General features: G+C 39.8%; 1 protein-coding gene across 1 annotated transcript in view; it reads left to right on the top strand.

Annotated features, from left to right (window-relative positions):
- LOC150101262 (LHFPL tetraspan subfamily member 2a protein-like) overlaps positions 1–27,571 on the top strand; it is a 147,056-nt gene that overhangs the window by 94,854 nt on the left and 24,631 nt on the right. Inside the window, exons 2-3 of the mRNA XM_090400111.1 lie at positions 19,136–19,359; positions 19,531–19,782. Coding sequence (XP_090256237.1) covers positions 19,170–19,359; positions 19,531–19,782 — 442 coding nt within the window. The 5' untranslated portion in view covers positions 19,136–19,169. The remainder of the gene's footprint in view (positions 1–19,135; positions 19,360–19,530; positions 19,783–27,571) is intronic.

Consider the following 27,571-nt stretch of genomic DNA (forward strand, 5'->3'; position numbering starts at 1 on the left):
TATATATATATATATATATATATATATATTATTCAAAATAACCCGGGTTTTTTCCATTTCTAGTTTAATTTTCCCACATTGCCTAATCCCCCCCCCACACACACACACAGTAGTTTGGACATCGCTGAAAGAAGAAAAGCCACAGCACCCAGAAAAAGGTATGTGCGAATTTCTCTTCCTTTATGCTACATATATTTATTGGTAAATTTACATCTACAATGCCCTAAGAATCCGTGAGTAAAAAGCCATTTCTTTTTACTCACGGATTTTTTCCATTACATTTCAACAGGGCACTCCTAAACAGAAGCAGGCAAAATAGCCGTAAATGTAATAGTTTGTTAAGAGGAGTAACATGGGAGTTTTCCCAGAAATAATATTCATAGAGAGTAATTATGTCACGTAATCTGCCCTGTCCCCCTGGGAGATGAAGCACTAAGTTTCCAGGAAGAAAACTCGCACTCCCGTATGAGACCGGCTAACTCATCTTCACTTTTAAAAGGTTCCTCGCGTTCTAGACAGCACGTATGCCGAACGTCTTTCCAAAAAAAAGCGCTCCGAATGAAATCGTAACCAGCACATTTCCACGTTCTCTTAAATCGCAGCCCTTTCGCACTCTGTTTCTTGCACTAAACGAAGAACCACGAGCGGTTCTTCGCTTCGTTTGGTTCTAAAACGAAACCCCATTTTCTCATAATGCACGGTCTGCTCGGCGAGCAGAAATACTAATTAGAGGAATATTTTCCCTCTAATTTTGCTTATTACGCGTGGAGCGTAATCGACGAATAACGAATCGTTCCCGAACTTGTCTTAATCGCAACCAGTCACGTTTGAAAACTGACAGCACTTTTTATGTTTTATTTTCGATAGCATATTCGGTATCATTTATTCTTTGCGTTTGCCCATTGTTCTACCGATGTAATGTTCTGTAGTTACTCATTCCTCCCTCATCCCACCGTTTTTTTTTTTTTTTTCATTTCGTGTAAATTTTCCACTGCGTCTGTAATTTAAAGCGAGGTTTACTTCCTCGACGATTTCAATGAACACAATACCAACCGCTTTCCTTCTCCGACTGCACAGACCCAGCAGGTAGAGATGCCGAGACATTTGCCATCACATGCTCACCAGAGTACCAGATAATCCTAACCACTCTCCAAACTCTCTGGACGTCTTAGTCACTAGCGATTCCTCCAACTATATTATCCCCCTTAAGTAATTCAGGCCCCAACCTAGTGCTTATCTCTTCCCCCACCGAGCAACACCCGCACAGCCATTCTCAACCAAGAGTCGTCCGACATAAGTACCCAAGTGACCTCCGAGATTTTTTATACCTAATTCCCATAGTCGGTCTGTTACTTTCGATCTTCCAACCTAAGCATGTGCACTGAACGCATCACTGAAATAATCCTCTCAGAAATGAAAACATATATTCCCTACACCCCTCTAAATTCCTTGCCCTAAATAAGCCCTGGTTCTCCAAAGGATGTGCCAAGGCTGTACAAATTAAGAACCAAGCATACCGCAACTGGCTATCGAGAACTCCGCCTTCACTCACCGCTTACACTAAAGCCCAAAACAGTTGCTAGAAAATAATCAATACATCAAAAACCGATTTCTAAAGAGCCAAAAGCAGGAAACTTGCATCGTGCCCAAATGCCAACCACGCATTTTGGTCTCTGGCCAAAGCAGTTCAGCCAACTTTGGCCATCGCTCCTGCGCTCAAATGCGTCTGTTGCATCATCGCCCACAGAGAAAGCCAATCTCCTGACATCATAATTTTCCTCAAATGCCTGCACAAACGATTTTGGTAAATGTACTCCAATCATTCTAAACACCCAATTGATCAGAAAAAATGCTGTCCAAATTAGATACCAAAAGATTCCGTGGCCTAGACGGCCTTTCTTCCAATTGTTCAGAATTTGTGTTCTAGAGTTGACTCTTCTTCTATGTCGCCTGTTTATACCGAGTAGTGAGTTATGAAAATTTTAACAAATTTTAACATCGTCGAGAAAAAAAAAAAAACTTTTATTAATACAGCTTGTGTACAAATTCCAATCAAAAAGTAAGAGAGGACAATCAACCTCTAAATCATTTTTAAACAAATATTTCATGATCTAAACATGAAATATTTGCACGCAATCATCTGCGTTAATTTATCTTACATAAGAAAAACATTTTTTAACTATCAGAATATAACAGAATGAAATATTTTATAATCTTTTATAAAAGATTTGATTGGCTACTGGTTTTACCATACGATTGGCTACCAGAAGGGGAGAAGGGTAAAGATAGCGCATGCGCTTATTTTATTTTCAAACTTGGGCGCATTCGTCAGAGGAGTTGAAACAATAATTCCAAATAATCTATACACTGCCGAAAAGACTAATTTTTGTTAGGTTACCGTATGAGTTTGTCGCTTAATATGTTTAAAAAAAAAAATTATTTTTTGAAAAAAATATAAAAAAGTAAACAAGAAGAACAAGGGGCTCGCAAATTTGAGAAAAAATTAACAAAGGGCTTCCCGAGCCCCTTATAGCTCACCGCTGTTTATACCGTCTTATCCCACTGGCATCTACCCTACGCCCTGGACATTGGCCAATGTTCAATGACAGATCCTTACCATCAAACTACCACCCATTCTCTCTCAACTCAGTCCTCTCTAAGGTAATGGATGGAGCCAACAACAGCCAACTCATATGCTGTCTTGAAAGTACTCAACTAATAAACGACCGCCAGTATGGATTCCGCAAATGCCGTTCAACAGGGTATCTGCTCACTTATGTCACACACTTCTGACATAAGTAGGCCAAGTGAGATAAGTCCAATGGAAAAGTTTGGCAAATCCCAAGTGGCTGCACTAGATATCTGTAAGGCTTTTGGTCAGGTCTGGCACAATGGCCTATTAAGTAAGCTTCCATCATTTGGCTGTCCCATGACTTCAATTTTCTCACTGGACCCACATTGTGTGTGTGATAGTTGACGGTTCCCTATCTTCTAACTATGTAACCAATGCTGGGTCCCACAAGGTTGTGTCCTGTCACCAACCCTGTTTCTTCCATATATCAGTGACCTGCTTCAGCTGACCACCAATCCAACACACAGTTCTGCCGACGACAGTACGATACATTCCTCCTTCTCAGTTGACAAACCTTGCACCAAACAAACCACTACAACTCACACAGCAAAAGCCTCTGCAAGCCTAAAGTCTGATCTCCGAACCATTCTTCGATGGTGCTCGGATTCAACGCCTGCAGTTCTGCCTTATTTCCCAGAAAACAGAACCACATTACCCCAACCTTACCTTTGACAATACTCAAATCTCTAGGCAAGATGAGATCCTTTCCTTGGGATTACCTTGACATCAAGACTCCCTTGGCGTAAACACATTACAACCCACTGCCTCCTCGGCACCAAAATGATTAAAATTCCTCTTTTGTTCAAGGCATTGATGGCCCTCGAACAGCTTTTAACTCTGTACAAATCAAAAATGCGCTCATCCATCGAGTACTGTTCATACATTTGGGGAGGTTCCCTAAGAGTTCCCTACAGATACTCGATGAAGTACAGAAGAGAGCGGTCGATTAACGATTGATCTCTTACCAACTCACCCCAACTTCACTTATACAGGCTTCTAGTATCTGGTGCGTGCATCGTCTATATTTCCATGGTAAATTTCATGATCATTCCAAGATTATTTCTTTGGTAATAATCATCAGAACTATCATCAATAACCCCCTCTCTCTCTCTCTTTCCCAAATCAATTGAAACACGTGCAGCTACTACCCAACATCTCGTCACAGTCAAACTCCATACTCGCAGAACAGGTTTCTCTTTTTCCTCCTTCATCCCTGCTGTATTCTTGAACAGCTTTCCCAAGGAATTCAAAGCACAGACCGTGAAAAGTTGTTCGTTTCCCAATTCTCTTCCCTACACGGTGCTGTTGACCAACCAACCTCTGCTGTATGGGCACCGCATATATCTTCCCTTAAACCGTGTCGGAATTACAAAGAGCTTCCCTCAGTTAAACTCACGCCAATGCTTTCATTTTTGTATTGTTTATAAACTGTGAATGCGTCGTTCAGTTTACTGAAATGCGAATGGCAGAGTATGAAAGAAGGAATTAGTGGCTGCTCACTGGAATTTTTTTAAACTTTTCAATAGCATAACGAGCAGAGGTGGAAGTCTCTTCTGATATCCATGAAAGTTTGATTCGTTTATTTATGGAAAGGCGCTTCTAAATTCAACTAGCGTGGATGTTAAGTTCATCGTTTCGGAGGGTTCCGTAATGTTTACTAGATGATTTCATTGTCATGATAACGATGTCGTGTTCACCGTGCGATATGCAAATGAATTTCCCAATGTTTAGCGACTTCATCGGAGGCAGCTTTTCGTCATTCTCTTCACGGCCAAAGGGATCGCATCCAGGATTACATCGGCATAATTAAGAGCCCAGATTTCCTGCTCATTGTCTGCTTACAGGGTGGATCCCTCAACTTACAGCAAGTAACCCCCCCCCCCTCCCAGTCTTGGAGCGATACTAGAAAGCCACATTATCACCTTCCTACTAGGAATGAGGACGCCAGTGGAGCGTTTCCATCGAATTTCACGCGTTAGCTAAAGCCTGCTGAGCTGCCATCGCCTCTTCTTGTGTCGCGTGGGGTCCTTTAGAACCCGGCTGCGGATCCCACGGGAGACGTGAATGCAAATACCTTTTTCTAATGCCCGCTAGCAGGCGGCTCTCTTTCTGCGGAGCCATTAGCGCGGAAGGCGCGCCCTCTTCCGTGTGCACATGTCAAACAGAGTAGCCGTAGGTATTCAGCGGCTAGCCGCCTGTCGTCGCTTTATCCGAGCGGTGACAAATCGGCTGAGGTTGCTCCACCGGCCGACCTTACACGCGGGAAGGAGGCTTTATCGCTCGTCAAAGCAAGCCCCGCACTGCAGCCTGTCGGCTTCATTTTTCACTTGTCCGCTGGGAGATGCGGAATTCCAGTTTCACCGAACCTCCTGGAATCGTTTTATTATGCGGGCTCCTCGGGGAGGCTGTCGCTTTTGGCGGTTCACGACTCTTCTTTGTGCCACATGAAGGTGGGTCACTCGCAGCTTTCTCGTACGCCTCCTCGAACAGTGTGTCCGCTGCTATTGACTGCAGCCATTACGATCTGACATCTCATAACTAAAACATTTCTTTCCAAGTGTGTCGTGGATTCGCTCTAAGAGACTAAGGAGAAGTCCGTCTTTTCCTAGAAGAGGGTTTTCACTTGAATCCTTCCTGCTGAAATAATCAGCAATACGAAATCTGTTGGTCAGTTCTTTGTATAAAATGATGATAAATGTCGTCTTTCTTGTTTTATTTTATTCCTCAAGCAGCGAAACTGCACAACCTGCCAGATAATCGTTTAGCGAATATGAAAACTACAGAGGACAAGCGGATAATAAAAAGTGAATGCATATGAAATAAAACGAAGCGAAAGTTCCATGAAAATCGAGCTCGTCTACACCAATAAAAAGGTTGGCTTTATTTACAGTGATCATTAAAAAAATCAATACGAACATAATCTCGCTAATGCATAAAAAGTGAAAAATTGATAATTTTAAGTATCAATCATCAATAAACCGTTAAACTAATTCAAGTGTGAAATCTAAAATGTTTGTAAAAGTTTCGGAACGAAGACAGCGAAAACCCTCGCGTTCTTCGGGAACTCACTGACCGAACAGACGCCTCATGTTTGGGGAAGATGCAGGCAGGGGTGACAAAATTTCGCGCGTGGGAGCTTATGAATAGATAGATGTGTTACTCTTGATTCAGGCGAAATAAATTTTGCCCTTCCGAAAACGGATCCTACACTCAGTCCACCCGCTCTCAATTCCACGGACTAGTTCCAGATTCGGTAAGTACGAAAACGATGCTTTCGAAATAAAGCGAAGCGTCGTCTTCTTTATTGTCAGTTGACGGCTTTTCTTCCTCTTCTTTGTTTTTGCATTTCGAAGACGGTACAGCAAAAGCTTATTATTTTATGCTCCTTGTCCGTTATAACCAGCCTGCTACAAAAGTATATCAAATTGTTTTAACATAGAAAAAATGTTTTAATATCACTGAAATGAGAGGAGTGGTTAATGCGATACGCTTTTCTGCAGAGTATGTTGGGGGAGGCACTTCATAAATACGAAGAAAACCTATGCGTTTTAATGCAATAATGTCGAATTTTTATTCTACCAAACTATACAAGCACTGAAGGGCTAGTTACAGCGTTTATCAAATTTGGAAAGCCAGTTAGCAAAGGTGGCATTCACTTCGTTCAGCTGAAGTAATTTCTAATCAAAGACGGTTATTTATAGCGTAATCTGTTTTACTGCCACCACGATCAGGTCACATCCATCTAAAAGGGAAACGCAGATATTGTTGTCGTGAGGGGTAGAGTGACAGAGAACAATAGTCGGAGGAATAAACAACGAAGTGTCGTATCGCAAACAAGAAATCTCTCCCATGTTGATTCGGTTGTTGAGAATGAAAACACAAACTACGGTCAGTAAATACCGACAGTGTCGTCAATTATATTAATTTATGCGGATTCGACAGTGAGAAATAAATACTGGTCAAATGCGAATACAAACTAAACAGAGGGTATCGTCTGGAATCACGACATTTTTATCGGTAAGGGTCATCTGGTGTTGTGTTGAATAATTTCTGTCAAGTCGCTGCTCACAGAGGATTCCTTCCTGCTTGGTTAGAGAAATTGGAGAAGGGAAGCCACCTTGAAGTGTGGACACTGAACTACTCAAGGAAGAGGACCTCACCGTTTGAAGTGCAAAAATCCACGTGCAGAGATCATCACCTTCACCACGTTGGGTGATTTATGAGAAAGGCAGCGAATTAATGCTAAAATGCAACAAGCAAACCTACTGAGAAAGGGCAGATCAACCACAGGGAATCTTTCTAGGTCTTTCGTTTTCTTTCACATCGGATGGGAAATTGTACTGCCGTCATCATGGAACTCGTGTGCAATGTAAATTGGATAGCTGAAGTGGAAAACAGTTGCTGAAGTGCAATTAGAATCAGATCAAGTTCGGATGAGTGCAAGCATCATTTACATTGCTGCACTTTGGGTCAGTATGTTATCGGCATTGCTGGTAAGAAGGAAGACGGGTTTTTTTTTGTTTGTTACTTTCTTTCTTTCCCGTTGCTAACTTTTGTTCTCTTCAAACGATCTGCAAAAGTAAATTTGCTTTTGTTATGAACTACCCACATAACAGGCAAAACCGCTAGAAGAACACACACAAATCACAGATACGATACAGTTGCCTCATAGCCTTAGCTGCTTAGGCCACAAATTCAGAACCAACCGACCTTTGTTGAATCTTTCAGATGTCCTTCCTTCCTTCAGAGTCCATTCATTTTACTGTCATCATGGTGTGGAGGGGGGGGAGAGGCACTTTCTTACCGTTGCTGGTTTTAGGCTGAATGCCACGTTCACTTTTGAATGGCTTCATTTCATTTGGTTTAAGAAACAGGCGAGCGAAATAAGCATTTTTATTTCTTCATCCGCTTCGGGGTTATTGCAGTAATTGCATTTAACATTTACACAGCGCAGTTCAAACATTTGGGTTCTGGTACCCGAAGCAAAACATCGTCCCAAATTACCAGTTTGCAGTTGGTGAGCGAAACTTGCAGAATTCCATTACTGACGCCTTAGCTACTTGGTTTTGTTCACTCGTGCGGGAACTGCTGCTCCTCTGTTCTGGCCGGATGAATAGACCGATTGATATATGAAGTGTGGGATCCTTTCAGTGCTTTTTGAATAAGTCGCAACAAAAGCAGCTAAGGCTATGGGATCAGCGTGTGTTATGTCTGTTAACTGACAGACTGGCTTGTTTGCTCATTCTGAGGGATAAAAAGCCCGAATATTCACGGTATAAAAAAAGGTTGCCACGTCTACATGGCTTGAGATGCAGAAATAAGAAAAATGGTGTTCTACATTGGTGGAGTCCATGCCTAAGCGAATTAATGAATTCATTAGGAAGAGAGGAGCGCATATCAATTAATATAAATTAATTTCTGTACTTATTTTCTTGTGAAATTAAAATTTTTCATTAAACGTGAGTGTTTGAATTCATTTGTTCGCCACTGCATTCCTCACTTACTCTTCGAATCTACAGCGCATTAAAGAGTTCACGAAGCAACTCTAGGAAGAATGAATTGCTGAACATGGACCCTGTTATAGTTCAGTGCGAATCATTCATTTCTTACCTGATTTTAATTTCATTTCATTCGCATGCCTGAGATATCCCATAATAGGAACCGTCACCGCTAAATTTACTGTCAAGTTCAATGCGCTACGCCAGAGTGATTTTTTCCTCCGTTGAATTCCAAATTTGACCTTCACAAACGCGCTGCAGGCAGTCCTTCAAATTCAAAATGTTCCATAAAGAAAGCGTTTGTCAATTACCTCCATTGCGACTGTTATCAGAAGTCAGTGCTTGAGCAACCTGTTTCTGAACGCCCTCAATGAGAGCTGAGGTTAGGTTCGACTAACAGAAATCACAATTTAAAATTATACGAATTTTTAATTGTGGATATTAAATCCAGCATTATTTCAAAGCTGAATGTAGAAACTTGAAGTTTCGTAAAAAAGTTGACCAGAGAGCTTACGGGAATACACTCGCCGGCATTTACGAGTTGTCCTAGCGCGGGCCATATAGAAGACCCAAGCGCCCATATATATTTGCCTTTTATTGATCCATTTTGATAAGGGTTCACTGGCCTGATAGCTGTTTCGAACTGGTTGGTTCTCCTCAGAGACCAGCAGAAACCTTAAGAGAGCAAAAACTCTCGTTCAGTACTAAGGAACTCGAAGTGTCGGAGAGGTGTATTTTTCATAAGCGAACTTTCGGTCGGTGCGTAAAGTATTTACTAAAATGAAGAGCCAAAAAGCTTCAGTTCGGCGTAAAGTACTGTATTTACTAAAATAAAATAGTTTCTACGTTTGGCTTTGAAATAATGCTGGATTTAATATCCGCTGGATTTATATAATTTTGCATCGCCAAAATTAAGCCTTTTTGGCTCTTTATTTTATTAAATCACACATAAAAATTCCAGCAAAATGCATATGGTGATGTTCCGACACACACGCTACATCCAAGATCCATAGTGCGACTTTTTCGCTCAAACAAATCTGCAACTGCATTTTTAATAGCTGTTCAGTTACAGATGTCAAAGCAGTGTTCTCTTCCAAATGCAAGTGAAGGAGGCTCCCGTGACGCGAAAAAAGACAAAACTCATATGAACTCTGTCATCCCTGACTAAGGCGCAACGATGAGCATGAAGCGACCTTAGGAGGTCCACTCAAATGTGTTTTTATAGCAGAGCTACTGACCATTTATGGGAATGTGCCACCCCGTCCCCGAAATGCTAGAAAATCGGTTGATTAGGGATTTATTGGCGCAACGACATGCAGGTAATGGAGGGGGGGGAAGGAAAACATGGCACATGGCTCTGGGAAACTTGACCACCCTTGCTATACGCCTTTTTTATCAGGTGGTTTCCGGAAGAGGAAATCCTGCCTGTCCTGTTGTAGACCAACTAACTCGCTTTTTTCAGTTGAAATCCCTTAAACCTATTTAATAGTCCGCTGCGAAAAGCAAATAAGCTGCCCCAATGATTTCCCCCTCGTTTCATCGTTCAATTATCTCGAGGTTCAGGTGTCCAAGTACCGAAGGCTACGCGTTCCACACAGCAACTGGCGTCACAAGCCTTTTATGAGAAAAATCGTCCCCTCCCTTCTGAAATACGTTTTTACAAGGAGCGATTCAAGGGCGGCGCAAACGAGCTGCACACAAAGCGGCTGCAAGTTATTATTATTATTTGACACCTCCAGGGAGTCTAAAGACTCATCGAGGGAGAGTGGGCCAACAGCAAACAATTGAATCCCTTCCAACTACTAACCGCGCTCAAACTTACTTCACTGAGCTTGTTACAGTTTCGTTTCACTCGTTCAAAGCTTGCAAGGGTGGTAAACAGTTCAATTTACTACTTACTTGAGTTTTAATCGACATTCCAATTCTGTTTAAAATCTTAAGGAACAGAATTAGGAAGGCTTAACTACTAAAAATCGTGTTTCAATGTGTTTACTTCTAACTTGCAGGTCACCAACACGACGTGTTAGACGCCGTACTTTAGCTTCAATTATTATTCGTTTTTTTTAATATTGTTGACGACTTTGAACAAGTTTTTCTTCTTCTAGGGAATTCTCCAGACTTTATATGTATATTACCTTAGTCTTCGGTGGACAAGGCAATTAAGGGGAGGGAAGGGGGGGGGGGTCGATAGGTATAAAAGTGGATGTTGGCTGCACGAAGAAAATCATTTCAGCTCACAAGTGTTCGTCGGCGATGACTCAAAACAACGATATTTCGGCTCATCATAAACCCAACGGAAACCCCAATTCCTCTTTACGCGTTAACCAAACGGCAGAGACAGATGGCGCATTTGCGTCGCTTTCCATTACGTCAGCAGCTCATCTGGTGGCCGTTGTCAAGTGGACGGTTCTTAATACCGAAGGTGGACGGAGGCCTCGTGGGATATCTGCCATCAATAACAAAGCACGAGATACGCTTGCTGCTAAAGCAACAGCAGCGGAGAATTACGGGGGCGCAGACGCTACTTCAAGCTGTCACTCCCCGCTGGAATAACCCCCGTTTTGTTCCTCTGTTATTCTTGTATTAAATTAGAGAAAACAGTGGGCATCTGTAAGAAACAATTTCTGGCTTCTGGCAAAGCACCGCTTGGGAAATCAAGGCTCGATGCGAGCTGCATCCGACTGGGCTCCATTCGAACGTTATGGATGCTGCAGTGAGCGAGTCAGTGAATGAGTGAACGAAGCACGCGCAATCTGCAAATTTTAAATTCCCGAAACATTGACTGATGGGAAAAGAAAATAACTCAGCTACAGAAGTGCTGGTTAAAAAAATAAACATATCAATGAATATAAAAGATGAATGAGGGGAAAAAAGCTGAAAGAGAACAGAGAGAGCTTGGGGGAAAATTAACAAATTCGGAAAAACCAACAAAATAAAATCTAAATGCCCGTAAAGAATTAAAGAATGTGTTATGAACTTTATAACAAATTTCAAAATATAACTTCAGTAAAATAATTGAAAAAGCTTGGAAACCACCAAAATAGCACGAGATAAGATGCTTTATTTCGTTTTTTGATAAAATTATAAGAAGTGCCTACAGTGTGGAATAACGAGCCTACTGTTAACATTTGGAAACCAAACCAACTAATAAATAACAGAAATTCGTTTAATGAAAGCACGTTAGAAAATAAACAGCAGAATAATAAACGGAAAAATAACAAACAATACAGCGTCTGTGACGACGATGCTCTTCGGTTGCGAGGAAAGATCCACAGCAGGTCGGGCTTTCGTTTCGACACGACGAGTTTTTGCCGCTCTCATGCAAAGTGGAGCGATATTCACACCCGGAAACTCGCTCAGCCCACAAGACAATTTACGAAGTTGATGGACACGGTAGACTATACTAAGATTAACGCCCTATCAGAGTTCATTAGACAAGAAATTGTCTTGTCCATCCACAAACGATAAACACCTCCTCAAAGTAAAAGATGAAGTTCGATCTGACCTCTCGTCAAAAATCGAAGGCTCCGAGGTCGACGTATTTAATTTCACGTGCGTTTCTAACTGATTTGCAAGATGAAAAACCCGAATTTCAAAAGCGAAAATAATTGTACATTAGAACGGCTAACTCCCCTTCAACTGAAAACGGGAGTTCCTCGTACCCAGACGGGATTTGAACCCGATCTTTCCAACCAAAGGACATCAGCGCTACCGACTGATGTACGAAAGTGCTCCTTACACCAGACTACGAAATCATCTCCCACCTAAACACAAACATCCAAGCCCACGGGAGGTAGTCGAAGATGCTTTTAGCCTGAGTTTTTTTTTTTTTTTTAAAAAACTTTTTTAAACACTTGACTGTTAAAATCGCTTCAAGCAATCTGTGGCCCTTTCTCTCTCTCTCTCTCTCTCTCAGATAATCCAAATTTGGTCCAATGGTGTGGATATTGTCAACGGAAATGAATGCAAGCAGGAACTCTTAATCCGGATTTGGTTGAAGATAAGTCTTGGTTCGGTATAGAATCCACTGTAAGGATGCAAAGCTCTTCTATCATCGCGACAGAACACATAAAATCCCCAAGAGCAAAATTCTCGTAATTTATTATAATAAACACACACAAAGCAGCAACTCCTCACCGAAAGCTACAGTGGGTAAACAAACTCATTTAACTATTTCCAGTTATCGTTTCCGATAAAAAGAATACACCTAAGCAGAAAGAACACCGCGTGCGCTAAATGAATTCCTTCTAAATCCAGGGCCTCTGTCCGATGTGCAATTAATTTCCAAAAGCCCATTCTAATAGTTGACTCCTCTTTCACCACAATAATATTTCGCAAGTCTATCCTTGGTGAACTTTTATTACTTTCAATTATATCCCCCAGTTGACGATTTCTGGGAGCATGCAAAAAAATCCCATAATTTAATTTATGAATTCTTTTGCAAACCTCAAGTCAAGCGGCCTCTTAATCCGTCTCGACTATACAGTTGGAAACTTACAAAATCGAAGCCTTCTTCACACCAGAATCCGTCCATTCCCCATCACGTCCCCTCCATGTGGGAAACATGTTCGTGGTAGAGGGAAGCTCCCAGTGACGGGAAGAATAGGTCCCTTTCATTTCTTCCCGTATTCTTCGCTCTATTTCTAGTGGGTGCTTTTTACCCTCTTGCCTTCCAGACCACCATTCCTGGGATCTAACGCCCTGCAGCCGTGTTTACTGTGTGGTGCAACTACTGGACATCCAGAAAGAGCCTCTGCTTCGGCAAGACGGGAGCAACTGAATGTCGGTCCGACCATAATCAAGCAGTTATTGAGTTCAAGGCTTGCTGTTGTGCTAATATACCACCTTGGATAACCCTAGCATTCCACTTCCGGGCGGGGACATCCATATGCGGTTCAGTCGTGGATGCGAGCTCTGGCAAAGAACTAAAAATCCCTTGAACATGAATTCTTCGTCCTCAAATTGCCAAGGGGCCATCTCAAGGCAACAACTAACTAAAGATGCAATAGATACATCATTTGATAGCAGAAATAAAGAAAAAAGCAAAAGACATATGACACACAAAAATGTACCAGTGTTTCTCGTCATCCATGCAATAGGTGCAATAGCAAAAATGGAAATAGAAGCAATAGGAAAAATGGCATGCTTCTTTATTCATAAGATTTAGGACGGGCAGGTTTTCTCAAAACAAACTACGATGTGATGATATTCTTGTGGAATCGTCATGTCAGTAATTCTCAGAAAAACTAATGAAAGCAACATCAATGAGTTGTTACCAATTACCGTAACACCTCATAAAACACTAAGCTAGCTATTCTACAGGCATGATATCAGGGGATCTTCCTGATGTTCTAGATGAGAAGATACGTTTAGAGCTTAAAGATTAAGGAATGGCAGATACGAGGAGCATTCCGATACGTATGGATAATCACCTGGCTCCAACAACGAACATCGTTCTCATTTTTGATACACCTCAACCTCCAATATCTGTAAAAGCACATCATCTCAACTATCCTGTTAAGCTATACATCCCTAATCTATTAAGATATCTTAAATGTTGGAAATATGGGCATGGCCAAAAACTACCGGTCATGGAAACACCATCTGTGCCGTTGCGGTAGTGAAAAATATGATAAAAAATCTTATTTTCCCCCAAGGAGTAACTCTTCTTGACAGCTGATAGTTGAGTCAACTGTCTACTCCTATGCAAGTTAAACGTGGAAGTATGAAAAAATGACACTAAAATCAAAATTGAACAAATGTGTCATATCAGGATGCAAAGAAGAAACAAGAGACGTAACCTTACTTGTGGCTAAAATCCTCCTATGCTTAGACAGTTGCAGCTAAGAAAATATCAGAAGCGACTCAAAGACCTGTATCTATTCCACCAGCTGAAATTGTCAGCTGGTGGAATATGCACACGTCTACCTACGGAACGCATCAGCCACTACGGTCTCACTGCTGAAACAACTAAAGTGATCACGTTTGATGAGAACCCATTTGTCAAGAAAATTATGGCAAGGGTAAAACTCAAAGATAAACCACAAAAAAGGGGATATTGAACTAAACTCAACAAATGATCCCGAGACATCAGATGATGCACTGAACATTTTTCCAGAGGAAGAAATCGACAATGGCCGTACATGCATCCCGAAAGATATCGATAAATATAAGTCCTCAACGCCAAGAAAATGGGATAAGTCTACAAAGTAAAAGAATAGGTACGTTTTTACAGAGGAACTGTCGTGGATTCTGCCAAAATTTCGAGAATATCGAGGTTCTGCTACAGAAACAAACTCTTCTGTGAGCAGGAAATATATCTGAAAACAAGGGAAGATCCCACCTTAAGACATTTCACTGTAAAGACAGGAGTAGAGATGGTCCTGCTTATGGTGGGGTCGCTATCTTAGTGGACAGCCATACTCCTTTCCGGTGTGTCCAACTTAATTGCTCTGAAAGCGATAACCATTCGCCGATTCGCGGGATTTCTTATTACAGTATGTTCCATTTATTTACCACCGTGTTCTGAGTTAACTGTGATCGACATAGATAACCTTATATTGAGATCGCCTCAGCCCATACCTCTCATGCGTGAGAACACTCTGTGGGGAAGAACGGATGAGGCAGCCTCGTTGAACGCATACTTGATAATGACCTCTCCCTTCTTAGTAATTCTTCCAGATGCCTAATGCTCGTGTTCTGCAGTAGATCATACCTCTGTGTCTACATGAGCAGATCATACATCTGCTCATGTAGGATGTCAAAAAGAACAAACATGGAAGTAATCAAACTCCTGTGATTTGCACGATGTCCTCACAGGAACCATATTCTCCTACAAGGAAGCAAAGCCGATGTGGAAAATTAACCAGGCTGACTGGAACACGTTATCCCGTCTTGCGAAACTTAATACTGAAGCAGTCGGTCAAATGCTTATCAATGAAGCAGCAACAGGTGCAACAGATTGTATTGTCCAGACAGCGTCAGGTTGACGCTGCCTGGACAATCAACATCAATTTTTAAAACTTCCTGAATTTTAATAATGAAAGAATAACAAGAAAAACAGCAACTAAACTTTTCTACCAATGGGATAGGTCCCGTACATCTAGTCATTCGTTAACGAGGAACTAAGAAGAGCTCTTTTACTGTCTCACGCTAGTACAGTAGATCCTGGTGACATCCATTATGAAATGTTAAAATATCTTCCATCATCTACGAATCTCCTCTTACTGTACAACAGAGTACTTGCATAGGAAGAGTTTCCGGATTCTTGGCATAAATCGGTTCTCACTGTCATCTCTAAACCAGGAAAGGATCCAAAGCAAGCAAACAATTATTGACCTATTCCTCTGACCAACTGTCTTTGGAGAAAATGGTTAATGCCATACTTCTCCGATATTTAGAAAGCAACGATCTTCTCTCCAACATACACGCGTGATTTTCGTAGACACTGTTCAACTTTCAACAATTTGGTTGGTTTAGAGACGCATTCCTGGAGCAAGAACATCTGGTTTGATGTTCTTCGACATGTTAAAAGCTAAAGACAGCGTCGAGATGTGGCTTATTAAATGATCTCTATGACCTAGGTGTGAGAAGGTACCTTTCTGTATATATTAAAAACCGTCTAGCCTAGTCTTCCAAATCCGAGTTGTGTTTGGAAGACTAGGCTAGACGGTTTTGGGTGTTCCCCAAAGTTTTCTGTCTCAAGTGTAGCACTCTTTGCTGTCGAAGAGTGTCACGCGTAAGATCTCCTTTAGTTCAGGCCAACCCAAGTGCTGCTCAGAAGAAATCCAGCTTTGCTCATTTGCTTCCCTAGCGTAGAAGGAACGTTGGCTTCATTTAAATGCATAACATTATCAGAGTAAATATCTTTTATAAACACCACTTACCCCTAACAACGCGCGTTGCAATTCGTAATTTTTATTGGCATTTAAATATTCCTGCAGGTTAGGACAGTTTAATTTGCATATAGAATCTACCGTTTTTACTAATCAGCCATCTAACCCTCCCATTCTAACTCCTTGCCTTTGTCTTATCCATAAGGCTCCAATAGAAAACCGTTCAAAATGAGGTGTAAATGATACGGGTTAACAAGAAGTTATACCGAACAATGCGCAGTGAACATTTAAAACGTAAGTCAGCAATGCGAAATAAAGTATACCAAAAGACGGTTTGATGTAAAATCAAGTGCAAGAGGTTGAAATTGATACGCAGAAAAGTTCAGTGGAAACAAAATTGACCTCATCGTGCATTTCACCCTTCACACTGCCATTCGGATTTAAGCAGTCCCTTTGATTGCTGAGTAACCAGAAGAAAGCAAGATTATGATGGACGCACCAATAAATATATGCGCCAGAAATGTTCTGCTATTTTGGAACCGCATTTGCAACAGGCTGAAACAAGGGGGGGGGGGGAAGAACGGAGAGTCAAGTTTTTTTGTTTTTTTCATTGTGAATTCGAGCCACAAACTGCGATCTGATAGCGCAATCGTATCGTGGAAGGATGAGACCACCTGTGAGCCCAGCGCTAGAAATCGAGCAGGGCATTTGTTTCGGTAGCCAATTTGGATTTCCGATATGCGAAGCAGTGGTCCAGAGGGCGATGAAAATCATCTTAATGCACACGTTCACAAACATCGGTGTCCTCACAGTAGCATTCTATACAGTCGATTGCAGGGTAGTGATGTACCCGAACGAACCAAGGGAATAAGCGGCCACTGCGAATAAGTTTCACATATATATCAACCCCCACAAAGGAAGAAGCTTCACAAACCAGTAGCGCATCCCTGCCAGAGATGGGCATTACAGCTCTACGGTGCTACAGCACGAAATGAGGAAACTAATATATCTTTTTCTCTCTCTCTCTCTCTCCGCTTCTGGTTATTTGGTTTTACAGCCGAAGCAACTCACATGCAACCAATGATTATGTCTGTTAATGCGTGTGTTACAATGGCAGGTTTGCTGTTTTGCGCATTAAAATACAGAGTTTCCGGGAGGGTAAACCCTGCCAACTCCGTAGGAGACCGACCCGCTTCCGCAGTAGTTTACGCGTTGAACTGTGTTTCGATGGCACAACCCTTACGGAGCAGTACATCTGACCAATGCACACAAACGCTTAATGGGCTTCGCAATTCATATTATAAACATTTCTGATTATTAGCAGACACTCAAACGCCTTTGACTCTTCTTCTTCTTGGCTTCCCGTATTAGGCAACTGTTTGCCTGTAACGTTCTCAAGGGTTTAAAAAGTCTTCTGCCCATCTCCTCCCGGGCCTTCCTTTTGATCGGTGTCCCTTTGGTTTATATTTCCAAGCAATATTTGGCCATCTGTCCTCATCCATTCTTTCTAAGACGTGGTTTTTTCAGTTCTTTCCATAGTTTGTGATGTCTTCTGTTATGTTAATTATGAACAACTGTTTTCTTATTTCTTCATTTCTTATCTTGTCTATTCTTTTATAGCCTGCGAGCGGTCTTAGGAACTTCATTTCTGCAGTTTCCACTTGTCTTTTATCTCGTTCTCCCCAAGTCCATGTTTCACTGCCATATTTCAGAACTGGTTTGGCTCTTATTTTATATAGTTTCATTTGGGTTGTTCTCGACATCTGTTTACTGAGGTGTCTTCTGTTCAAAGTTCCACTGACTGCTAGGAATTTTTGCTTTTTATATGTAACGTCAATTTCTCCATTGGGGCTTAAGTAATTTCCCAGATATTTAAATTTGTTCACTTGTTCTATTACTTTGTTGCGGAGTTTGCATCTTAATTTCTTTACCTTGAAATGCTATTGATTTCGTTTTATTTATTGAGATCTTCATGTCATACTGTTCTGTTCTGTTGTTCAATACGCGTAGATTTTTCTGTAATTGGTCTTCATTTTCAGCACAAATGACTTGATCGTCAGCATACAAAAGGCTGGTTAATTCTTTAGCCTTTAACATAATGGATAATTATTGCAGAGCACTTCTGCACCTCGCTAACAGTGGTGTTCCAATGTTTCTGAAGACAGGGGAAGAAGTTACACTTACCAGTTGCTCCCCTTTCTCGAATAAATCCAATCTCGATATTCGTAATACGTTACGTGGCACCCTATTCAATCTGGGAGAACAGAATGTCGAAACGAACCAACCAGTAAGACAAATAATCGAATGTTTAAAATTTATTTTTAAACTGCGAATAATCTCGAAGGGAAAGAAAGTTGCCATATTTTGCAGAACTTTTAAACTTGTTACTTCAACGAGATTATTCAATAAGTTTCGAACTTAATGGGCCGGAAACAGAGTATAAGAATGAAAATATTGTGGAAGTGAAGAACATAAATGTGCACAGAACGAATAGCAATGAAATAGTAATACAATAAACCCAGTGGCATAGCTAGAGGGGGACGGAGGGGGAGATCCGCCCCTGGCGGCACTTTGAACCTTTTTGAACTTTTGCAGTTAATTCTAAAATACAGTCTCGAGAACTCATTTCCAAATAATGTAACGCTACTGCGAATTTTCCTCACAATTGCTGTAGCTAGTTGTGAGAAGAGTTTTTCTAAATAAAATAGATTAAGAATTACCTGCATTATTATGAAATAGACTTCGCCAATGTCATCGACGATTTTGCTAACAGAAAAGCAAGAAAAATAACATTTTAGAATGTTGAAATTAAAGTTTTACTTCAAAAATAAACATTGTTTTAGTTTATTTCCCTATACGTCGTTTTGACTTTTTGTAGCATTTTTGGTGTGTATTGAGAGGGGGCGGCAAACTCAGGGACCGCCCCGGGTGGCAAAAGCTCTAGCTACACCACTGAATGAACCCAAATAGGAACAAAAAAAAAAAAAAAAAATGAAAACTGTTTTCTGAAATTCCAAACTACAGAGAATTAGGAATACTTTTTTATTTCGATGCATTTTCATCGTGTATATAAATGCATGTACACTCCGCAGTCTGCGCATGTCAAAGCTCATTAATCTGACTTCTGTAATTGCAATTTGTCCAACTCACTTGAATTTTTTCCCCTCCAGTGCCTGCTCTCCTCGATCATGACCAAGTGACAGAATGTGTTACGTCATTGTGACCTCACGAACTTTGCTGTGGACTCTGTTGACTATTGCCACAACTCTGGCGATGCTGGCGGCGATTGTGACTCCCAGCTGGCTTATCGGAGTTCCGAGAAGGCCTGGTCTCAAGTCCAAGCATCCCATACGAGGCGAAACCAAATCCCAAGAAATTTTTTCTCCCACATTAGGTAAAATTTCTCGATTTGTTAAGTAATTTTTGAAATTTAAGTTTAAGAAATATTTTCAATTCTATTTAAGGATAGAAAAAAGTGGTGGTAGGAGGAGGATAAAGTTTACGTAGCACTAATTAATACAATGAAATAAAACATGCCGAATTGAAATCGCCATGTTTCTTGCAGGAATTTACAACCGCTGCACCAAACTGCACGAAATCGACCAAATCTACACGGACAACTGCGCTCCCTTCGTGACCAGTTTCGGCATGCCTTCCGACCAGTTTCCAAACTTCTGGAAAGCAGCGCTCGTGTTTTTTGCGTGTGGCCTTGCCTTGATGACCTTTACGGTGTTCACCTCGCTACTCGGTTGCTGTGTTCGAAGCATCGTCCGCAAAAGCATCTTCACCATCTCGGGAACAGTGCAGGCCATAGCAGGTACGCCATTATTATTATTATTATTACGAGTCATCATTTTAAGCGAGTTTTGCAAGGCAGCAACCGCGAACATTTCAAAACGGCCACTAAAAACTCCCTTTCCACAGAAAGGTCTCGCAAAACACCCTTTCTTTCTGTCAGTGCACGCAGCTTCGTTGCTTAGACCAGTGCTTCCCAAATTTCTGGATGTCAGGGCCCCTTTATAAAAATTTAAATATTTCACGCCCCCCCCTCGTAAAAATATCTTAATGAGACATATATTATTATAATATTTATTGTATTTATATTCAATACTAATTTATATCCAAAAACATATGCAGCGAATATTGCAAAAATCAAATGCAAATATTACATTTTTAGCATCTTACATACACGTTTGACATGGCACATTATCTCAGATTTTTATATAGATAGATATATTGTTATTGTGCATTTGCATATTGTACACAAGCACATGAAACGAAAGACGATTAGTAATAAAGAAAGAATTAAAAACATAAAAGAAGTTTAATAACAGTTTAATGTGATGGATGTGTTTCAATACTGCTACACCAAAAGTTCAATATCAGGTGAAATATTTGAAATGGCTATTCTTAGATTTCTTTCCAATTCTTCCATTGATAAGCAAGACCTGTGTTTATTTTTAATTACCAATGACCATGAAAATGCTGTTTCACAAAGGTATTTAGATGCGAAAGGAATTAACACATTTAAGGCTGCGTTTGCTAATGAAGGACATTCTTTTTGTCGTCGAATCTAAAATTCGGATAAATCACTGTTAAGAAATTCTGATTCGAGGGTTGAATCTGCTCTCCTATCAATTAGTTCTTCTTGGGATGACCGTGGAAGATTGCTAAATTGTAGAGGAGCAAACGGTGTTCTTATCCAATCATATTCTTTATCTTCATTCAAATTAGGAAAATATTTTTCGAAAAAAAAACATAGAATTTGTGAGGTGGTTAATTATTATCCTTTTATTTTCTGTTGATAGTAAAATATTATTTTCTTTAACATATTTATGAAGAGAAGTAAACATTTCCGTTTTATTATCCTTAAAACTTTTTAACCACGCAGAAAGTTTACTTTGAAATGCTTGCAATTGAATGTTTTAACGTTAATATATTGGTGCTTTTTCCTTGCAGAGAAAGATTCAATTCATTAACTTTTTCGAAAAAATCCAACAGATAAGAAATGAACCACAACCAATTTTGATCACAAAAATGAGATGCTAACACGGGATTCTTATCAAGAAGAAAAATTCGTAGTTCATCTTTCAATATTAAAACTCGTTTTAGAACTTTTCCGCGGGACAACCACCTCACTTCTGTGTGATATAAAAGAGTGTCGTAATTGGAATTGGCATAAAATACGAAACAGTCTTGTATTAGTTAGCATTACTTTTTATATAATTAACTACAGTAGAAACTTCTGATAACATTTTACTCAGCGATTCTTCGATTTGTCGAAATACTAAGTTTTCTCTACGGATAAGGCAATGAACGTGTCTTGCATTCGGATAAACTTTTTTTACCTTTTGCTACAAAACCTGAAATTCTCCCCGTCGTGGCTGCGGCACCATCAGTGCAAATGCCGATGCACTTTTGCCAATCAAGTTCATATTCTTTAAAAAAATTATTCACTTTTTCAAATATATCTTTTTCTTTGGTTGTACCGAAAAGATTTGTGCAAAACAGTAGATCTTCATGAATTTGAAAATTATAGAGGTATCTAACAAAAACGTTAAATTAGCGTCCTTTGTGTTATCCGTAGATTCATCGAGCTGAAAGGCAAATGCATTACTTTCTTTGATTCGTGAAATTAATGTAGACATGATATTATCGGCAATGTAATCTATTCTTCTTTTAATTGTGTTATTAGACACCGGAATTTTTTTTAAAGGTTCTGATATTTCGGAACCATAGATAGTTTCGCAAATTTTTATTGCTGCTGGTAAGACGAGGTCTTCACCAATTGTACGAGGTTTCTTTGTTTTTGCAATTAACAAAGCAATTTCGATAGATACTTTTACTAATTTGTCATTCAGTTTAGCTAATGCAAGTGACCCTAGTACTACGTACTAGGGTCACTTGCATTAGCTCACGCTAGTGATCGCCGATACTTTATAGTTTACTATATTCGGCATGAAACTCTCTGATTGCAATCTTTGAGTTTCTTATTCGGTTTTAAAACTATGTGGATTTTATATCCCCTTAATTTAAAATATTTAGTTTGTCGTTTTAATTCTTCAGCCTTTCTTTGAAAAAACTCAATTGTCTTACCCTTATATTCCCCCATGAACAGTATCGAAACGGCGACAAAGTTTTCCGGGTCGCATGCAATGATTTGATAACTGTTTACAGCAGATTACACACATAGGTTTATTTGGATTATTATATGATGGTACAAACCCATATTTCAAATAAGAAGGATCGTATTTTCGTATTTTTTCATGCGACATTTTTTGCATCTCACCGTTTGGTGCTGAAGACGACGCGGACTGTTCTGGTAAAATATGAAATACTGTCTTTTTTTTTTTTTTTTTGAGTCTGTTTTGCTTCTTCTGATTGTTTGCTGGATTTTTTTTTTTTTTTTTTTTTTTTTTTAAATCAGGCACTTATCCATCTCAGGGTTAAATTTTTTAACGTAGAATAGATCAAATAATATCACCACTTAGCGATACTGGCACACCACAGACTAATAACATGAAATGAGTGAATATTACCTGAATAAGGGAATCCCCAGACCAGGAACATTTTTCTCTTTTGTGACTTTTCTCCCTTTACGGTAATTAAGCCTAACGCGAAACAGACAGCAAAGGCAGGTTATTAAAACGTGCATATGATTGGTGCGGTATTAACAAAAGATCGCGCGACCGAAAGATAAAAGCATAGCTGACAATTGAGTTGAAATGCTAACTCTCTTCAACCGAATTCCATATGTGAAACTGCCATAACATTCATTATATATATATATATTACTTAGTTTTAACACTTTTACGAATTTTAACACGTTCGGTTGGATTTTATTGCTGCCTTGGGAAATCGAACTCACACACATCTAATTAATAACAATAGTTTTGTAATTAAAATGAAAAGCCAAACGGCTAGTTTTCTGGCAACTTAATAGATATTAAAGGGATAAAAATCCTATGTTGTTATATAGCCAGTAAATGAAACTCAAGATCGAGAACTACGATCTCTGAGTTTCAATGCTGAAAAACTATCGGCGAAGGCAATTCGAAGTAAAGGTGGAGCAAGCTCCCTCACTATTCTTGATATTCTCTCATAATTTTAAACACAGCTCCTAGGAGATGTAATACTGTCATTACATTATGAGGAGAGGTCACTACCCAGACCGGTTTCAACCTTTTTTTGAGGTCTCATCAGTGAGTAGGTTCGTAGTTCTCGATCTTGAGTTTCACTTACTGGCTATATAACAACATAGGATTTTTATCCCTTTAATAACAATAGTTTTTAGTTAGATTCTGTGTTTGCCCATGCAACATATGGTTTTGTTTCAGTCTATACAGCATAGTTTCTGTATGAGGGGACATGTGATTCATTAATTAGTGTTTTTATCCCAGTTGTCTCTAATTGCACTATTTGTTGAGAAATATATTACACAGACTCCTCATACCTTATTCACTGGCATAAAAAAAAAGTACTTGTTTTTATTGCCTCTGCAGTATAGTGGCTGTTAGGGAGGGCGTGTTATTTACCACTCCAAGCGAGTTACTATCTCCCCACATGAACTTGTTTAAGCTTTATTTTCATGTATGAAGTATATGCGAAACTTTTATTGGTAACAGAAAACTAGCTCGGATGACAGTGATAATATAAAACGAGTTTTGATATGTATATAAAGTCAATATCAACAGTCCCTGATTACGACCTGATTATGATGAAAGGGACAGGAAGATTTGGAGCTTCCCCAGAGAGCATTCAAAGTAAATACAATTAACCACTGCTTTGAAATGAAACTTATATGAATAAGCATACATTTACTAATATTCATTAAGCGCCGAAATACGCAGGAAGCAAAATTTGTGAACCAACACCAACGTGGGAATTTTTCCATTAAAATATAAAAAATACAAAAAAAAATAATAAAGGTTAAATACGTTTCTTTTAAGATAAGAAAACTTAGTCTACTTAGTCTTAAAACATTTTAAATTTGTTTTCATTATTTCACGCCCCCCCCCCCCCCTCAGCTTTGGAAGCGCTGGCTTAGACCATGCCATAAACTGGATACGAAGTATGAACTTCATTCGGCAAATACGCAGTGTCAGGAGTGCACGGCTGATTATAAAATAAATCAAGTAAATCCAATGGTTTTCGCAAGTTCACGTCGATGTTGATCACTGCGCTGTTTTTGAAGAATGAACGTCAAACGGGTGAGAGTGTTTCCTTTCCCTTATTTTCTTTTAGCGTTCACTGTTTCCTCGACAGCATGATAAAGATGCTCGGCAGTCTCGTGCCTTCTGTTGTATTGAACCATCTTCCTGTTTTTCGCAATTTCTCATGGCAGACTGTGATATTCCTTGACAAATGGCATCAAGTTCCTGTCCGCTGTGAAATTCGAGTACGGGCCCATTCTACCTCTGCTGTCAAACAAAGCGGGATGAAGAGTGCTCCGTGGAGGCTAGAATCGGATTACAATTTGTTTTTGCCACAAGAATATTTGTTCACTATGGTGTCGCTGACATTAGTTCCTTTGGATGTTTTCACAGTTAATTTCATTGCAAATTTCTGCTTTATATCATTGCCAATTGCAGACTTTTCCGAATGGGTTTCTCAACCGTGACACTGGGTTTTGCATGTCGGCCGCAAACCCCTATAAAATTAATTGTGGGCCTCAATGGTTCGGCTGCAAATGAATGTTGTTCGTTCTCTTTACCCTTACAGCAGAGCACTACATCGCATAAAGTACATGCAGACTGATACTTTTTGACAAGTCTTATGTTGCGAATACGGTCATCAAGTACGGAGTTAGTATTCGGATACCTCATTGTGGTAAAAAAAAAAGAAAAAAAAAAGCGTCTTAATTGCATTTCCAGTACCGAGTGAGACCACCTTTGGCCTGAATGACAGCAACTACTCTTCGGGGCAGCTTTCAGTTAATTTCTGATACATCACAACAGGATTATTCTTCCATTCCTCGCGCAAAGCTACCTCATCGCTGCTGATGACGGCCGCTGTAATCTGTAGCGAATTCGTCCAAAATATGTTCAATGGGAGTCGAGGTGTGAACTCTGAGCCAGCCAATCCAAAACTTCAACATTGTTTTCTGGAAATCAATCTCGGACACGAAGCGCAGTATGGAATTGCACGGAGATTGTTGTGCTGAAACTTGCAAAGGATCACTGCCGAAGTTATCTTCCACAGCGTGGAAGCATGAAGTTGTTCGGGATGTCCATGTGGCCAGACATCATGGTTTTGGACATCCAGCAATGGACCAAGTCCCATCCAACCCACATACCATTACCGAGCCTCCACCAAACATGATAGTTGGAACGATGCAGTCCTGCCGGAACCGTTCCACAGGTAATTTCCAGATCCAAACACCGCCATCGGAGTTAGAAACACTTGGAAGTGTGATTCGTCACTCCACAGTACCTTTTCCAATCATCTAAGTCAAGGAACAATGCGAAAGACCAGCCCAAACGTCGTTTGGCATTGATCTCGGCGAGTGATTGTCCATGGTCTCCCAGGGCGTTTTTCTGCTGTGGTAGTGCCATCAACGAATGGCATAAGCAACGGTGGATTTCGGTATATTGAAAGAGATAGCCATGTCATGGTCAGAAAGGGCACTGATGTGACGCTCAACTACCACCCCACGTTGGCAGTCTGTCAGTTCAGCTGAATGCGACATGTTGACTTCGAGTGCAGCGCAAAACATGCAGCACATCCCGCTTTTATTACCAGGCTAACACTCCGTGAATATCTGTGTGGTTGGATCCGAAATTTGCATGGCATGTAAGGTGTCCAAATACTTTTGTCAACAGCGTCGTGTGTCAATAGCGTAGTTGGTTATTTATACGATGGAAGAGTTCATCGCCATTTTAATCATAAATTTTGAATTTTCGTAATTATTTTTCTAGTTGGTAAATAATTTTTGATAATGCGGCTGTTGCTTTGTGTTTTTATGAAATTGGGGGACGAGGGGTAGAGGATGACCCGGTTTATGTATCTTTTTTGTCCGAAGATAGGAGACGTTTGTACGACAAGTAATCTTTCTTATGGTGTATTTATTCATACTTTCCTTCTTTGAGTTGATATAAGATTTTCGATTGGTTCCATGACATAGGGAATAACAGTTGCCAGTATTCCGAATTTCACGGTCACGTTTCCTTTTTTTTTTTTTCAATATATATCGAAAATTAAATAAAATATATAAATGTTTGTATCTTTTAGAAGAAAAATCTTCCTTTAAATCATCTATCTTTTTATTTTACGTTCTGTTACTTATATTATACTGATGTATCCAATCAAATAAGAATGTTATGACAAAATTGTGCTACATTTCTTTTTGTACTAGTAATTCTGTGAAGCTTACGACCGCGCTGAATTTTGAATATTTCAGAACATTCAGAATGCTTCCTGGAAAAAAAAAAGTAAATTAAAAAACACACAAAAAAAACTTAACTATTAGTAATGGGGCGTAATGAAGCAGTGCTGCACTAATGCCAAGCAGTGTTGCTTGTTTTAACGAGTTCTCTACTGCATGTTCATGGCAATTGCATTTAAAGCTCGCATCCTTAATGGTATACGTTTGATAAATTTTAGTTCTTATTTTTCATTTATTAATTTATTTCGTCTAATACATCCTTAAAATTGCCAAAGCGAAATTGCATTGTCAACGATACTCTGAAAAGAAAATGCATTTCTTTAAAGGAAAAAGAAGAATGGAAGGTAACTTGAATTATTTGCAACAATTGCACATAATGTAATATTACCATATTCCATGTAAAAAAAAAAAAAAATTTTAACCTGAAAATGTATTTGCTACTCCAAATTGCTTAGATTATTTTATTGAGATGCCAAGAAGAAAGAAAGAAACTGATTACAGAAGCTGAAGCAACGCTAACCTATCATGCTGCATGTGATCATTATTCTTTTAATTCAACCGATCAACAGTCACCATGGATTCAAAAAATATACCGATTCCGATTTGCAACGAGACGCGTTGCGCTAGAACAAAGGCGTCGGCAATGAAAAAAAATGTTGGTTATTTTGGGCCATTTTATAGCGAGCAATATTCGAATGAATGGTATGCGAAATATTTTGTATGTTGCTTTTTCCACCGAACTACGCGTGGGCCGCGAATTGAAGTCACACGAAGATTTTTCGGTCGTATCGCGTTGTGAATAATGAACTGAATAGTAATAATGAACTTTCATCGAAGTGCATTTTGTGGTGAAACACTCGGTTTCGCGGACGCTACGGACAAACACAGTCACGCATTTTCAAAAATGAAGAATAAAATGAGGGATAATTTCATCGCCATTGGATGTCCAGCACGTGTTCTGAACAAAGCTGTGCATCGTGGCATCGATTCACCGCTCATTGCGGATATGCAGCACGCGCGATGATTTTTAAACTACAGTATATTCATATATTTCGATGTATTCAGTTCGAACTGAAAAGGTTATTATGACTTTATCGAAACTGAATAAAAGCAACTTCTCTACCATTCTACAACTAGATGGGATCCTTTTTTCCAGCAAATGACATTGCTACACACGTCGTGTCGAATAAAAATTCACAAAAAAAAAAAAAAAATCTCAATT

The sequence above is a fragment of the Typopeltis vanoorti genome, chromosome 11 (assembly GCF_054136105.1).
Source record: "Typopeltis vanoorti isolate ZY-2024b chromosome 11, IOZ_Tvanoo_1.0, whole genome shotgun sequence".
NCBI classification, from domain to species: domain Eukaryota; kingdom Metazoa; phylum Arthropoda; class Arachnida; order Uropygi; family Thelyphonidae; genus Typopeltis; species Typopeltis vanoorti.